This window comes from Aedes aegypti, chromosome 1, assembly GCF_002204515.2.
Source record: "Aedes aegypti strain LVP_AGWG chromosome 1, AaegL5.0 Primary Assembly, whole genome shotgun sequence".
In the NCBI taxonomy this organism is placed as follows: Eukaryota; Metazoa; Arthropoda; class Insecta; order Diptera; family Culicidae; genus Aedes; species Aedes aegypti.
In genome coordinates, this window is record NC_035107.1 from 92325889 (window position 1) to 92342512 (window position 16624).

The 16624-nt window shown below is 35.3% G+C and overlaps 1 protein-coding gene across 1 annotated transcript in view; it reads right to left on the minus strand.

Annotated features, from left to right (window-relative positions):
- Positions 1-1953: 1953 nt before the first annotated feature.
- The window catches only part of LOC5572547 (alanine aminotransferase 1), an 81737-nt gene continuing 67066 nt past the window's right edge, over positions 1954-16624 (minus strand). The window contains exon 5 of the mRNA XM_001660420.2: positions 1954-3128. Coding sequence (XP_001660470.2) covers positions 2980-3128 — 149 coding nt within the window. The 3' untranslated portion in view covers positions 1954-2979. The remainder of the gene's footprint in view (positions 3129-16624) is intronic.

A 16624-nucleotide genomic window follows, 5' to 3' on the forward strand; every position in this document is an offset into this window, starting at 1 on the left:
AATATAAGATTACGATTCTAATGACACTTTGATTTAAAATTTTGGTCGATCCAATGCTGAGGAAATTAGATATGATTTTTCAGTGTGTTTTTTGAAAAATGTAACAACTTTAAGTAGAAATTTAGTATACAAAATTCAAAAAATGTTTTTGGAAAAATACATACGAAGTAAGAATAACTCTTTGCCTTTCGAATGCGACTTAAATGGTTTCAATTAGACGTGTAATCACAGAGATATGGACAGAACACTTTTATATGTTTTTGAGGGGTGAACCCAAACTTTTGCACGGGAGTATATAATTGAAGAATACATGACATATCATGTAAATATCCATGATATTCTACGCTCCAATTATGTGCATTATATGTCTCAGAAATTTACACGTTTCGTTCGAACTGTGTACTTATAGATATTCTACTAAACAGCTCGAAGATTTATTATAGATATAAAGTTGAGGACGTTTACTCAACATTTGCTTCTCAAATGCAAACAGCAATATTAAAAAAAAAAAATAAATCCAATTGTTAAATACTAATACGGAGAAAATCATAACAAATATTGTGAAAATTTTTGTCAATCCAGTCAATAAACTCAAATCATGGCCTACCAAGACTTTGCTATAAAAACATAGACAGGAAATGTCAAAATCAAATCACCCCTTTTCGTTTTATAGCCAGCGTAAAAAGCTGTATAGCAATCTCTGGAGAAACCATAGGAGGCAGCCTTGGAGTGAGCCCTGAAGAATTACTGAAGAAATTACTTGATGATTTTTTTTGGATTAATCTTTGGAGGAATCAGTGGAGGAAATCCTGAATAATTTGTAGAGGAACCTTTAACTGAAAGAATGCTACCTGAAGGTATGCCTGAAGGATTAACCCCGGAGGAATTTTTGGTTGAATCTGTGGATAAATTTCTAGAGGAATTGCTGATAAAATTCCTGGCAGAATTCCAGGAAGAATCTTTGGTGGAATCCCTAGTATTACCAATAGATTCCTGTATAAACTTCAAAATAGAATAACTAGAGGAAACCACTAAAAGATTCTGGATAGAATGTTTGAAAAAATCCCATAGCTATTCCCATATAGATGGCTGCTCAGAATAATCCCCGACAGAGACCCCTCATAATTTTATAGTTTTGCCGGAATACTTCGTGCGAATCATAACTGGAATTTCTCATCCATATCCATTTACGGTACTTGAAATTTGAAAGTTCTACTCTTCCTTACTGCGATTATTGTCCAAAAATCGTAGAGATATTATCTCCTATGGCTGTGGGGATAATATGTACGATTTTTGGACAATAATGGAATGCGCAAAAAGAGCAATTGCAGCAACGAACTTTTACAGTCGGTCAAACGGTTGCATCAACATAAATCGGTTTAACTAACTGGGGGGCGGAGTCAATGTTGGTCAAACCGTCTGAGCGTATATGGGCTGCATCAATCATTCGTTGCGTTGCGAGTCTTTCGTAGATTGCATACTGAAAACTGTCCTGATAGTTACTTCACCATTCTTATTCCAATTGCTTATGGAAAACTTTTTTGGTAGAAATAACTGTTCAATCGAATGACATGACAATTTCCATTGCCGACCACGCTTATCTTCTTCATAACGAAAAGAAAACGGCCTGTGATAATAATCCGGCTGTCATCTGCATACATTTCACATTAAATCATCGTAGTTGATGACGCATTTCCTTTGTTCACTATTTTGTTTAATGTTTTACGCATCAGCAATGTGTCATTGATGTCACCTACCCATAAAAACATATGTTATGTCCCTCCCAAAATATTCATCAATATTGGGTTGCTAATTATTGGCTAATGTCATCCCCTTGGATTAATCAAAATCGATTTATTTAAAAAAGAAGCATAAAACGAGCTCACCATTTGATATTCCATCCTCGCCTTAAAAAGACCACCTGCCATGATATAAAACAAAAATTCAAACACGTTTTAAATTTTACTTATATGTTTTTAAACTTTATTCACAATAACATGCTTTCGGTGTTCTTCATTATCATTCCGAACAATAATTTATAGCTTTCTGCCGTTGGCAGAAATGTTTACATCTTCACAAAACGGGAGGATCAATAAATGAGCGACTAATACAAAATAAGAAACGCTGGTAATAGTAAGGTACATTTGGGCTGTTGTACGAATTTTAGTTATTTTCTCCCGCCAGATTATCGTCCTACTGATATCTTTTGTTTCAATAACGTATTAAAATACATATACGTGACACACTATAGTTTTTCGATTGGCCAATTTGTATGGATCCCTCAGTGTAGGGTGGTCCAAAAATTATTATTGTCTTTTATCCATCATATTCGGTTGCCAATTTTAAGTAATTGTTCGTATAATTTTACACGCTAAAATGGCGAACGAAGCCGACAAATTAAAATAAGAACAAGAAAACAAAAGCAAAGTGCTTAAGCCGTTTAAACATCTAAGCAAGCAACTAAGTAATTAAAAAAAAAAAATGATCACCATCGAGAGTTAGGGTGGATCGACTTAATTGTTTCTATCTTCAATCGCGAAAGCTACCTAATGCCACCTAAAACTGGATTCGTACTCACACAGGGTGTCGTTCTGGGGATGAATCTAATTGTGTATAATAGATCTCGAGTTCGATTGCGCCGATTAGATCGACTTTGTAATACGACCTTTCTGTATGCTTTACGTGCAATGCGCGCTTTTTTCACTACTAGATATTATATGTGTATAGATGCTTGGCTTTCGTGTATAAGAGTATATGTATCTCAATTGAATCCGTTTGGTTTTCGAAACCGGGCGATTCACAAACAACAATGTCTGACTCGAGTTGAAGAGTAAAATTTGCGTCCAGTTGAAGCGCCTAGGCTGGTTGGCAGCAGATCTCGAGGATCTTCGGGGTGTTATAGGAGATGGTGGAGTGATGGCGGTGTAGGCGTGTGGAACCTACTTGATGTCGCTATGGCCGAGAGATTGATCCGAGGATTTACTTGTACTGCTTCAGGAACTTTTCGTGGAACGCCCGGAACATGTCGAGCATTTCCTTCAGCTTGGCCGGCTGGGGCAGGATGGTGGTGCGGAAGTGGTACGTTCCGGGGCGCTGACCGAATCCAGAACCGGGCACGATGCAAATACCTGGTGAAGAAACGAAAAGGGAAAATAATAATCAGACAGGTTCATTTATGTCTTCTTTCTATAGACTTTACATTAAATGTAGAATAAAATGGCTCAAACTTTTTCATTTGGACTCTCAGAAAGTACTAAAAGTTTGAGTGAATTTATCAAGTCGCCCGCACTATACAAGTCTCGTCCAGCACGTCGTTGGCGAGTAGTGTGTGGTAGAGTAAAGTGGGGCAAAAGTTCGAGTGGGGTAAGAGTTTCTTTTTAAGATTTCTAGCTGAATTCAAAACAAAAATTATAAATGTCATGGTGGTTCGAATGCTATTCAAGTAAGAGACTTTCACTCCAAAGATATAAAAATCGATTGAGATTTGGAAATGTTATGGCTATTTGTTGTTTTTCGACGTGAATAATGTAATTTTTGGTCAAACTTTCGTTGCATGAAACCAATTGAAGATAAAATCTTTTTCAATATTTTATGTAAGGGCGTTTCTAGGCCTATCATAAGGTTGCTTTGAAGTGTTTTAGTTTTTGCATAAATGCTTTGAAACAATTTTTGGCACATAGTGGGGCAAAAGTTCGAATCAGCGGGGCAAAAGTTCGACTTATGTATAAACTCACGAAAAATTTTGCAGATTGCCTAAAATCCACATATTTTCGTCAAATTAAGTTAAATTTGTCTGATCGTGTGAAAACTGTCACCAAAATTTTACATTTCCACTTAGCTTTGCGAAAAACTGCTAGTTTTGAGTATACTACAATTAACCCGGTTTTGGGCAATTTTTTGATGAAAATTTAGTGTGTATTTTTCGGCAAACTTAAGTTTACGGCTGGTGTAAAGTATGCCTGTCATAAAAGGATCGATATTTTGTGTTTTAGCCAGCGAACTTTTGCCCCACACTAGATTCGAACTCTTGCCCCACCGGTGGGGCAAAAGTTCGTTTGAGACAATCAATTTTGAAACTGTTATAACTGAAAATGGGCAAATATTTTGACACAAGTTTGTTCAACAAAATTATAGCCAATATGTTGAAGGTTCACTGTATGGTATTTGTTTTGTTTCAACTGTTATTGTTTTGCTGGAAACTTTGATTATACCAGTAAGGTCGAACTTTTGCCCCACCTTACTCTATTTCAATACCTAATAAACAATGCGCTCTCGGGCTAGGCATTTTATGTACAATAGAAAGCGTTGTGTTTGGATGGGCATCTAATTTTTCCGAAAGAGGACCACGTGATTATTGAGCAGAAATCGAAATCAGGTTAACTTCTGCGTCCATGAGTCTTCTCGTGGTGTAGGGGTAACGCGCCCTATCTAATGAACAGGGAGTCGCGAGTTTGATTCTCACTGAGAAGACGTGTAACTTTTTCGCAAATTTGTCCATTTAATCCAATTGCAAAGTATATGCAATGTTTAGTTTTTCGGTAATTGTTAGAAACTCAATGTCTCTCCAAAAATTCTGGGCGTCATTTTCGTATATTTATGGCAAGGATATAAATTCTTGATCAGGCTTCACTGAATCTGGAAAAAAGGCGTACGCGGGGCATACACACTTAGTTTTTATTTCGTTGTTCGGTAAACATTCTTACCGAAAACGCACTGTAAATCAATAACCAACTGAAGTTTCGGTATTGCTAACGAGCTTTACCGAACAAACTTGAAAAAATAGGAAAGTCATAAAAATATTTATCTTCTTTTACCGAAATCGTCATTTCGTTCTACCGAAAAACTGTACACCGTCCAGGTTCACTGTAGACTGTAAACTTTTACCGTACTTCAGTACCAGGACTACAAGGGTTTACCGAGCAAATGGTAATTTGTTCCAAACTCCAAATATGCCGCCATACTTGTTTCGAAGTGCAAAACGACGCGTTTGGATTGTTTCCGATACTTTTTAAATTGTGTGTTCGGGATGATAGACACCGTTTTTTAAAAACTAATTAAGATGACCAAGATCAGCGTTTGGTTCTTCGTAAGTATGATAAGTAGATTTTCCTGGAGTTTTAATTAAAGAGCTGTATTTTAGGATGGACTTTGATGTTTCGTTGTGGGATAAAATTACCAATTCACATTTCGGATTACAACGTCCTATCAAGCACATTCGGAAACATGTAGTAATCCTGCCCATACGTACATTTATTGTACTTCTGAACTTCTGACGGTAGAATAGTAAACTGAATATCCAACATTTTATACACGAAGTGAATACGAGAGCCCAAAATAAACGAATATCATCAATATGAATTTGCTTTTTTATCTTTTTTTAATCATCTGGAATGAAATACCAACTGCCTGCTGATATTAACAATACGTTCGGTAATTAATTTTACAATCTGCTCGGTAATCGATAACGAACAGTTTGTAATATTTTGACAGCTGTGTTTTGATTTATATTACTGATCGTTCGGTGATTCTTAACTTTACCGAAAGCATTACTGAGCGCTCAGCGGTTTATATTTCGGTAAAAAAAATACCGGAGTCGGTGATATTTTCTAAGTGTGTAGTGAGCATATTAAGCATTTGGTCACGAATTTCAGTTCAGTAAGCTATATTATTGTATTTTTTTTACCCGTAACGCGGGTAGATCAACTTTTCGTTGTGCGTTACGGGGTAAGATCTACCAATTTGAGCCCTAGTCTCATCTTGTTTGTCGGGCTAGGGTAATATGTAATTCAAGGATTCGCGGTACAAAGTCCTTGTTACTGGCAACAGTTTCTGAAAATTAATCTATTTTACCTAGCAGATGGTTAAAGACTCGGAGTTGGTCAGTCCCGAGACTACACTTGAAGCCAGGATAACAATCATGAGTATTAACTCAACAAGGACTGTAAGTACTGGTAATTCAAGGACTCACGTGAATTCTGATTACTAAACAAATTTTCTAGCTGGATTCGGTTTTGCTGCTAGCATAAAGCCCCCTTTTTCTAGTATTTTTCTGGGACTAAACTAAAAGCGAAAAAAGGATGGGACTAGAGTTCCGTTGCATGGTCAAATATCAGTAGTACCGATTTGGTTTCTCAGAAATTTAATCGATTATGTTTGCTAAGGGGCGCGCCTTCGCTGAGATGTAAATTTCTATGAAGGGTGTAAATAGCGGGACCTTTTCATCATAGTCGATTTGTATCAATATCTGAGGAATCAAAACAAGAACTGTTCAGAAATCGATGCTTCATTACCTATCAATGGAAATGGAGTAATGCGACATGCACTATACACTAAGGATACGGGTAATGCCACAATAGATCTAAATACTGGTCGCAGTGGCGCATCCGAACAGAGAAAAAAAAATGTATATTTTTATCACACACTTCTTGTATGATATTCCATTATTGCGTACTATCAAATGGAATGCTAAAAATAGTTTGATTTTTACATGTTTCATCACTAACCGAAGATCATAGGCATGTCCCACTAGGATCATAATGAATAAGTCCAGATTTGTCAGGTTTAGATGTTGTTGAATCTTTCCACATTCCATACAAAATTTAAAGGATAACGGGGTTGATCACAGAGGATATTGTGGAGTAATATGAAATCTCCGGTCATACCATTTTCTGAAAGCCCTGAACATAACTATTTTTATACATTTTAGAGTTAATAAAATATTAATAAAGTTTCGTATACCTGCTATACGCATCAAAATAAAATTAAGCAACTTAAAAAGTTGAATAATTGTTTTTTTTTTTACCACTTGCTCATCGTGGGACAGGACAGGACAGGCACTATACAATTTTAATTATTTTTTTTTCAATGGTAAATCGTTAATCTCTATAACTCGATATTTAAGGGACAATCGAGATTGGGAAGTATTCAGTTATATAACACGAAACCAGTGCAACTGCGGTTCAGAGGACCATCGAGGTAACCAGAGTAAACGTCTTCCAACATGGCTCCATAACTCGATATTGAGATAAGACATTTCGAGTTAGGGAAAGTTCACATGAGATTCACACTACAGTAGCCAAGCAAAGCTAATCCCAGTGTAGCTATTAAAACTCACGCTCATTGCTGCTGTAGGCAAAATGCCTCGAAAGTAGCAAAACACTCTTTGCTAAGAGCAACTCAAAATAACTGTTGTAAAATGTTCTATTATGCGAATTTATAGGCTGTGGACACTAAAGATTTAGAAAATTAATGCACCCAATAGATGCTACCGTGAATCCTCCATGATTTGATGTTCCACGACTCGATTTCGCTTTATGGCACCATACTAGAAGCAAAATATCATGGTTACTATGATGATCCCCTAAGACAGCTTTCCAGAGAATTTTTGTTCCATGACTCGATATTTCCATTAGTGGTCGCTTCAGATATCGACTCAGTACACACTCTTAAAAATAATGAAAATTACTGTGGACGTAATTCTGGTTATGACTGAATGACACATGATGTAAGTGATGGAACGACACAAAAATGTGTCCATGAAGATGTATTGAACAATAAATGTAATTTTACATGCGAATGGACACGAAAACGATAGAACTGTGATCGATATTTCTCGAATCAGACACTACCGTATTTTAAATTCGACACAAATTTACGTCATTCGGCTCGCTTCTTTTATGTGCATCCTAAAAGACGTAAATCACATGATTTTTTCGTAGTGTGCAGTATAAAAATATGGAAGTTATAATGTATGAGATTCGCGCTTCTACCCTACTTTAGTGAGGAGAGCCATATGGGTTTCGCGAAACTCGAGCCTACTATTATTAGCATTTTCAGCCCTGGGTTCAAATCCTGACCCGATAGAGCCACACGATACAAAAATGTAAATTCTTTTTCTTCATTAGGGTTGAGAGCTAAAAAAATGAAGTTTCGTCCACAGATATCTCTGAGAATACTTTCATGGATTCCTTCAGATGTGTTTCCTTTGATTCTAGGATTCTTCCAGAATATAGTGGGAGATCCCCCAGTACCGGACACCTAAGCCTTTAAATTCGTAATTAAAAAACTATCGATTTAATGAGCTCTTGGTGTCCATTTATAATAAATATTATGTTTTTTTGTAGCGTACAAAAATAAGTTTCAATATATAAATATGAATTTTGACATTGCATTTTAACGATGCATATCAGTACCAAATTGAACAATACGAAAAGGTACCGGATACCGGACACGATCTGAAAATACCTCGAATTTTGTAAATTGGTACATCATTGAAAGTTTTTACTCTAGGAAAAATATGTTGTTGACAATAAAATGCATTTGCAACATTCCTGGAGTAATTTAAGTTTTACTTATTCTGAAAGTCGTCCACCAAAAAACCTCTTTCATTTATGATTAATAATTACACATTTTATGTTTTGTTCTACATTTTCAGTCTTCTTATTTTTATTACATCTTCGATACCATCAGAGGCGCGGCCACGTTCGAAACCATGGGTAGGACAAAGGTTGGCAAATGTTTTGTACACAGTGAAGCAAAGAACAATTTTAACCTTGGACTAGAAATTGAAAGTTACTATATTTAGGGGACCACTAGGACTTTCATCAGAAATTTATTCAAGTATTTGCCCAAATATTCAGATATTGCTTCGGAAATTTCTAAAAGAGTTCATTTAATGATTATTTCCAAAATAATCTATTCAAGATTTTTTTAGGACCCCACAAATTCAACCTGAACTTTTCCAAGAAAAACCACAGAAATAAAATTTCTTCAAAGATTGTTTCAGAAACCATCTGAATTCCATCAAAAATTCTTTGAGATTTTTTTCCCTGGGACATCCTTTAAGGCTCCAGGCCAAAACGTCCTCTAAAATTCAATCAATAATTTCTCCAGACAATTCTAGGCATTTTCTTTAAAATTGTCTATCAGGATTTATATAAGATTTCAATTAGGGATTTCTCTGAAGATACCTTCAGCAATTGATCCAGAGATTCCTTCTAAGAATTCTACAGATTCTAGTAGTTTTTTGAGATTTTCTCAAAAAAAGTTTTAAGTAAAAAGAAAATCCGAAATTCTTCCAGAAATGTCTCCAGGGAAATGCCAAGAATTTTTTTTCTTAAAAATAAATCCGTGAGGTATTTCTAAAGAAAATCCTAGAGTACCCTTTGATGAAACTAGGGTAAGTTTTAAAGTCACCTTTTTTTGGAAGTTTTTTTATTTTTTTATTTGCTGTGTCGTCCGATTTGGACACGGCTCGGACCTATGTAGATCCATCTCGCCGTTTTTGGAAGTTTAAAAAAAATCCCAGATAATTTGCAAAGATAACCAAAAATATCAATCGAATCTCGGGATTGTATTCCGCAGAATTTCTAAAGAAATTTATCGAAAAACATACCGTAAAATGGGGTGTTAAGGACTCGTGTGGTTTTAAGGGATTAAACTTCTCAATCAAGTTCGACAAATCACAGAAACCTCGAAAATCGCTATATAAAAGTCATCTGAAATGCTCGATATGTTCAGAGGATTGTGAACTGCATTATGTAATAGGAGCTGTCTATTAATATGAAGTATTGTGGTTTCTAGAATTTGAAAACCTTTCAAAACATTTTTGTTCGAATTTTATGGGCTAAATACATTTATCTACAAAACCATGAAATATATTTGAGAAAAATTCGCAAATAAGGTAGAAGATAAGGAAATTTAATTGAGATCATAGTGCAGACAAAAACTTCATAAAATTATTTCTGGGTTTCGATTTGCAGAAACTTTTATGAAAAAAGTCTCGTTTTGAAAATAAGTGGGGTGTTAAGGAATTATCTATTCTAACTTTTTAAGTAACTAAACTCATTAAATTTATGCTGTAATATATTTCAATATAGTTTTGAGTTGTTCCGTTAAGTTGAACTACAATGTAAAGTTAAGGGATCTATTTAGTAAGTCACTAAATATCTCAAAAAAGACTTATTTCAAAATTTGTAAAATTGGTAGGAAAATATAAATAAAAACTGATTAATGTGAATATGTTTTTTTTATGATAATATTTTCATAAGTTGTTCCATCACATTGGAGACAAGTTTGCATATAGGAATGATTATCTTATTTGAAATGGTTTTGGAGCTATTAATTCTTTTAAGTTTTGAGATTTATTGGCGTAATTTCGGTCCACGGGTTACATTGATAAACAATCGTTTTGATTAAAGCTCATCTTCAGGGCAAACTACAATTTACAAAAACATATACTGCTTGTCTGGTCATGTCCGAAACATTAATTAATACTACTTACATCATTGATTTGTTTTTAAGTCAAGTGGGTTTGGACAAACATTGATTGAACGGCTAACAACATTACACTGCATTACAAATAAATTTCGGACATAATAACTTAACTCACATAATTTTAATTTGAACGGAGCACAAACTTACACAGCTTTCACCCGAGCACATCTAAACAGGTTTGACCTAAATTACGCCACTAAATCTCAAAATCAGTCTAGACGGTCGATATTCCATCAATTTTTTTTTAAGTATTACCTAGGTCCTAGATAAACATTTATAGTATAAAGTTGTTTCCGAGCTTTTTTTTGGAAAATATATAGTGTGCGGTGTAGTGTGAGCGATTCCGCTCTGTATTGGAAACTTTTCGTTAGGATTTTTCCTGATAATGCCACTGGGTGTTACATGCAAATCCGTTATTTGGTGTGGTGCTTTATTTAAAAGGCAAATTGAACACTTACCCTATTCACACTTAAAGCTTGTTGAAATTATCCATCTTTTAACAAGTCATGACAAGATTGCTCTGCACTGTTCTAGAATACGAATACTGCATATAAGTATAAACATATTTTCAAGACAATTGTGAGATGCACTGATAGCTTGCTTAAAAATAGAATCAATAGGTATGGAAGATTTAGCAGTTAAAATAAAATGATTAGCGTTTTCAGGAGTTCCAACTTGAATTATATTGAAGTAATATCATCTTTAGATTTAACAAGACCTTTAGAGTTGAAGGGACACATCAACCACAGACAAACAGACGTAACACTTAGAACAAATCTCGACCATAGTCACGAGGACATGTACGCCCAATGCTAAAATCGGTTTGTTTGGCCGACAGGCTAACAGATAGCGATAGTGTGTAAACGTCAAACGCGAACAGAAACGACGCGAGCGCTGCAGATGGCGGATCGGCCACCTACCATATTTTTGAATCGACCGTTAAAAAGGTGGTCGATGCACAATGATCAGAGTGCGACGTCTGTTTGTCTGTGCATCAACGATGTTGACCAAAATAATATTTTTCTGTTGTTGGCAAAATATAGTTTTATATGCAAAGCTCAAATTCCTTAACACCCCATTTTGCATTTTCGTCAAAAATCACACATTTTTATGATTATCTCAGAAATCTGCCATAGGATCATCTTCATTGTAATTGGTTTTTGATAGACACGCCGGGAGAATGGTAGGACTGTATTTTGTTCAATTATTGGCATACTAGAAGTTGCTCGAATTTTAAGTGGAATTTTTTTTTCATCCCTTAACACCCCATTTTACGGTAGGAAAAAATCTCTTTAGAAATTTGTGTAGGATCGGAGGAGTTACTGGTTAAACTGAAGTAACAGCTTAAATAAACTTTTGAAGATTACATGGGATTTTTTAAAATACTTTTGAAGAAATGTTTGATAAAACTGCAGGAGATGAAATGCTGGAAGAATCCCTTGAAAAAATAGATTTGTCCGAAGAACCCCTCAAGGAATTTTGGATTTCTGGGAGGAAACGTGGATGGATTCTTGAAGGAATCCACATGAACATTTAAAGAAACTCTTGCAGGGTTTCTTGTTCTTCTTCTTTCTGGCGTTACGTCCCCACTAGGACAGAGCCTGCTTCTCAGCTTAGTGTTCTTATGAGCACTTCCACAGTTATCAACTGAGAGCTTACTATGCCAATGACCATTTTTGCATGTGTATATCGTGTGGCAGGTACGAAGATACTCTATGCCCTGGGAAGTCGAGAAAATTTCCAACCCGAAAAGATCCTCGACCGGTGGGATTCGAACCCACGACCCTCAGCTTGGTCATGCTGAATAGCTGCGCGTTAACCGCTACGGCTATCTGGGTTTCTTGTTAAAAACTCTTAAACTATTTTTTCTAAACACTCTGGAATAAACCTTTGCGAATTTCCTCGGAAGAAATTTTGTAGATGTTTTTTGAAGATCTTCATGAGTAACACCTGTAGAATTTGGTTTAAGGATTAGTGAAAAATATCTGGAGGAAATTCTAGGATAGTTTGGAAAACAAATTTCAAATGAGGAAATTACTGAAAATAGTAGCTTTGGAGTTTTCAAAGACTATTGGAGCGAATTTTAGAGAAATCCTTCTAAGTATCCTTTGAAAAATCGCTGGAAGAGTTTAAAGGGCAATTTGTAGAGAAATCTTTGCAAGAATTTCAGAAGAGAATCCTAGGAGAAAGTATTTCAAATAAAATCACTATGACAATTTCTGAAGCTTTTCCTCGGGGAATCTGAGACGAATTTCTTGAAGACGCTCTTGAACCCATTATATTCTCTGAAGGTTTATTTGGAGCCTGTACAATTTTGCATCAGGATCCATTGCAAGCATAATAAGGAAAAAAAATGTAGAGACCATTTTGACTAAAAAAAATAAACTTTTAAGAAACTTGCATTGAAATAGAGACCAAGTCTCTGTAAATAAACCTACTACCAATCCTGTCGGTTGTATCATTCATTGAATCAAGTTTTGTTGTTATTGGAAAATATGAATATCTTTTATATTTATATCCTTTTTATGTTAACTTTATTAAACAAATTTGACAAAAATAGGCCAAAAATCTTGCCTTCACAACCAGTGTGGTTGTTCTAATTTCCTCATATATTTTTAGGTAACAAATGGATGAACAGCAAACATTCTGTCAATTTGTGTAGTTTTTTTCTTTGCACTGAAGTGTTTTTTGTTGAATCGTGGGTAGGACACTCCTTTGACTGTCCTACCCAGGTGTTTTTGTGCGTAGTACATGTCCTACCTGTCCTACCCACTTCCCGCGCCACTGGATACCATAATCGATCAAATCCATCGACCAAATTCATTCCAGAGATCCATCTTCGTCGATATTTCTCTAAATCCCACCAACTACTAAGAGCTATCGTACGCGCTCGATTACTTCGGGATGGTCATTAGTCATGCATTCGGCAATTTTTATGAGGTAATTAATCCAGTACCTCACGAAGAGACCAACCTCTTTTCTCAGGAATTCATACTGTGTGACCAGCCCGCTTGAGTTTGTCACATAAAAACCACTTTTTTTTCAGATTTGGAACAGCTCGTTTGAACAAAGTACAATTCTTAACGTTAGCGTAGTTACGGTATGTTTCGTAGATTGGAAAAAAAAGTCTATGACTCACACAGAGTTTTAAACATAAATTTTGTCTCAATTTTTCAGTTCTCATTATAATGGAATTACTTACATTTCATATTAATCAATATAAATAATAATCAATAAATTAGAGCTACGTTTCCTCTTTGTTAGATATTTTTTTGGGAGATAATCCAAAACTCCAAACAAAATTGTCAATCGAAGCTACGGGTCCCATAAAATAATCAATAATGTTCGTTACGAGCTGGGTATATGAGTTTCCTAACTGTACCCAGGAGAATTGCTAGGGGGTTCTTGGTTTTAAGAGGGCTTCTGAGATCTTTAAGAGGATTCTGGAGATTCCTAGCGAACACTGGCAGGTGGGGATGCTATACATTATACATTCTGATAAACTATGATTGGGGATACTGAGTGATATATGAGAATTCCTAATAAAATCTTAACAATTTCTTTGGCGTCCTGCGAATTCCTAGCGGGTTACTGTGGATTTTTGGTGGTATTTTAAGTATTTCTGGCGTAATTTTGAGTGTTTGATAAGGTTTCTAGTTGGGAGTACCTACTAGTGGCAACTTGAAAAAAAAAAAACTTGAAAATTGTCATGGGAAACTTGTGAACTTTCACTAATATCGCGGGATCTTAGCTATTTTTTCGGCACATATAATATCTATTGGATTCTAAGCGAGATCCTGAGAATTCTAGGCGGGACCATTTTGATTCCTAGAAAGATGCTTCAGAGTCTAGCGTGTTTGCCTACCAGCACCTGAAGATTCATATCGGGTTGTTGAGGTTTCATATCAGGATCTATCAAGCTCAACACAAAAAAAAGAAAAATTAAAACTCTTGTCAAATAAAAATTAAAAGAAGCTATTTTGTGTATTCTACAAAATTTCGGACCGCATTTGTGCCCTATTGACTGCAGCCAAACATTCGTTATGAGATGCTTTACATTGTCAGAAGCATAAATTGAAGATGCCATTCTAACAAACCGAATTCTGTCAAATTTCACGCGGGGCCATAAAGTTAAACTGATTTTTAATGTTCAATAAACTAAAAAACTCAAGCAGTTTCGTAAAACCCAATGCACTATTTTTGTAAATACGTCTTCGTAAGAAAGCAGTAATAGATTTCATTGTATTTTTCGTATTTTTACACAGCTTTAAAGAAATGTCCAGTTCTTGGGTAAAGGTCACTTAGGGGATTGTTGGTTTTACATTGCCTACACCAGGCCTGCCCAACCTTTTTGAGCCACGGGCCAAATCACAAATACAATTTAGCGTGGCGGGCCGTATGCCAAAATATTGGCATGAAATTTGAAAAAATGTCAGCAAATAATGCAAAAAAAATGCTGCAAAGCATCCTGCTGGATATAGTGAAAGTTGCTTTCAAAATCATGCAAAAATATTGCTCAGGATATGTTTGTTGATGAATGTACCCCAGAATTAGAAGATTCTGTGAAAATTATAAGATCATTCTCAAAATCCTACCTAGCATTTGATTTTAAGATCACGAACCGAAATCTGTGAACATCCCGATAAAGTTTTTGCGAAACTATGGCAGAATTAGGTAAAATTTTTTTCCAGGATTTAATAAGAAATGTGCCAAGGATTTCTTCAGAATCTCGCCAAATATTCATTTCTAAATCCTACCTTGAAATTTCTTAGTAAACTGTCCAGTATTTCAAAAAAAAAAACATTCCAATAATTCAACTGAGATTCTGTCAAATTCTTACCTAAGCTTGTGATTTCCCAGAATTTTAGAAAATTCACGTGCTGAATTCGATGAAAGTTCTCGCCAGAAGTCTATGAAATTCTGTTTAATATTCTTTAAGAATCCTGCCTTTAAAGTCGTGTCAAGATTTCGGTCAATGATTTCGTAAAAAACCTGTCCATTTTTTAAAAACAATTATGCCAAGGAATCTTTCTCAAGAGGTGATCAGATTTTTATCCAATATTCTGTGAAATTATTGACTTGTTTCAGTGAAGTTGTGGTGGTGATAAAAACTTTTGTTTATGCTTCATTCATCGAATGTTGAAGGAAGTCATTGTAGAAAAATTGTTGTAATTCTGTCAACATTAATCTTATTAATTTGTTTATATTAAACTACAAATCTATCATTGCAAGTCAGATTTATTTTTAGAACAATTGTATCAATTATTAAAACATCAATCAAGCAATATCTATCTGAAAAACGTCTAAAAAACTTTTAGATCTATATAAATAAAAATGGAGTGGTGTTTGTATGTCACGAAATGGCTTGAGAACGGGTCAACGTATTCGAATGATAATTGCTCCGTTTTGTTCCACAAGGGTTCCGACGTGTTTGCATGTATAAAAATCCCAGGATATTTACCGGAAAAGTAGGGAAAACGGGAGTGAACGGAACTGCCATTTTGTATGGGACGATCCATAGCGTTTTTCAACAGCCTACTTGATGGCAAGACGAAGTTTGCCGGGACCACTAGTTTGAAATAAAATTCAATATTTATGAAAATAGGAAAAAAAAACATTACCGATCTAAGATATTAGCTAACTAAAACAGTTTGGTAGGTGCTGGCTTCAAGTTGATAATTTGTTCATTTTTTGTTAATAATAGCTTGTAAGTTTACAATTTTTGCCAAGAGAAGAAAACATTTGATAGAATAGTCAACGGACCAAACCTTCTGCGGGCCGCGCAAAATGAGCCCACACATACAAATAGTGTGCGTAAAGCTTTTAAAAATCAATGAAGACATTGAGGCGATAAAAAGTTTGTACAAAGTACTGCCCATAAAAGCATAACTGTCCCATTTTGATTTGTGAACCAACACTTTTTTTTATCACAACATTCATGTTGTAATATGCACTTCACTAGGCATATGAAAATTTATACACTTTTTTTGAAAATGTTGTGGAAAAATATGAAGTTGGAGCAGTCCCATATTGAAAAATAAAGGCATAACAGTCTTTATATGAACTTTGAACCCCAATAGCAACTGCAAAACAGGAATTATGTTCAACTTTATATTTTTGATTCTATAACATTCCCAGAAAACCATTCCCCCGAAACCCATTCCCCAGAATTCCATTCCCCAGAATCTCATTCCCCAGAATGTACCATTCCCCAGAATTTCACTCCCCAGAATGAACCATTCCCCAGAAAACCAATCCCCAGAATGGACCATTCCCCAGAAAATTATATACCTACTTTAAAGTTTTGAAATAATCTATTTAAAAAACTTGAAAATTAAACTCCATACAA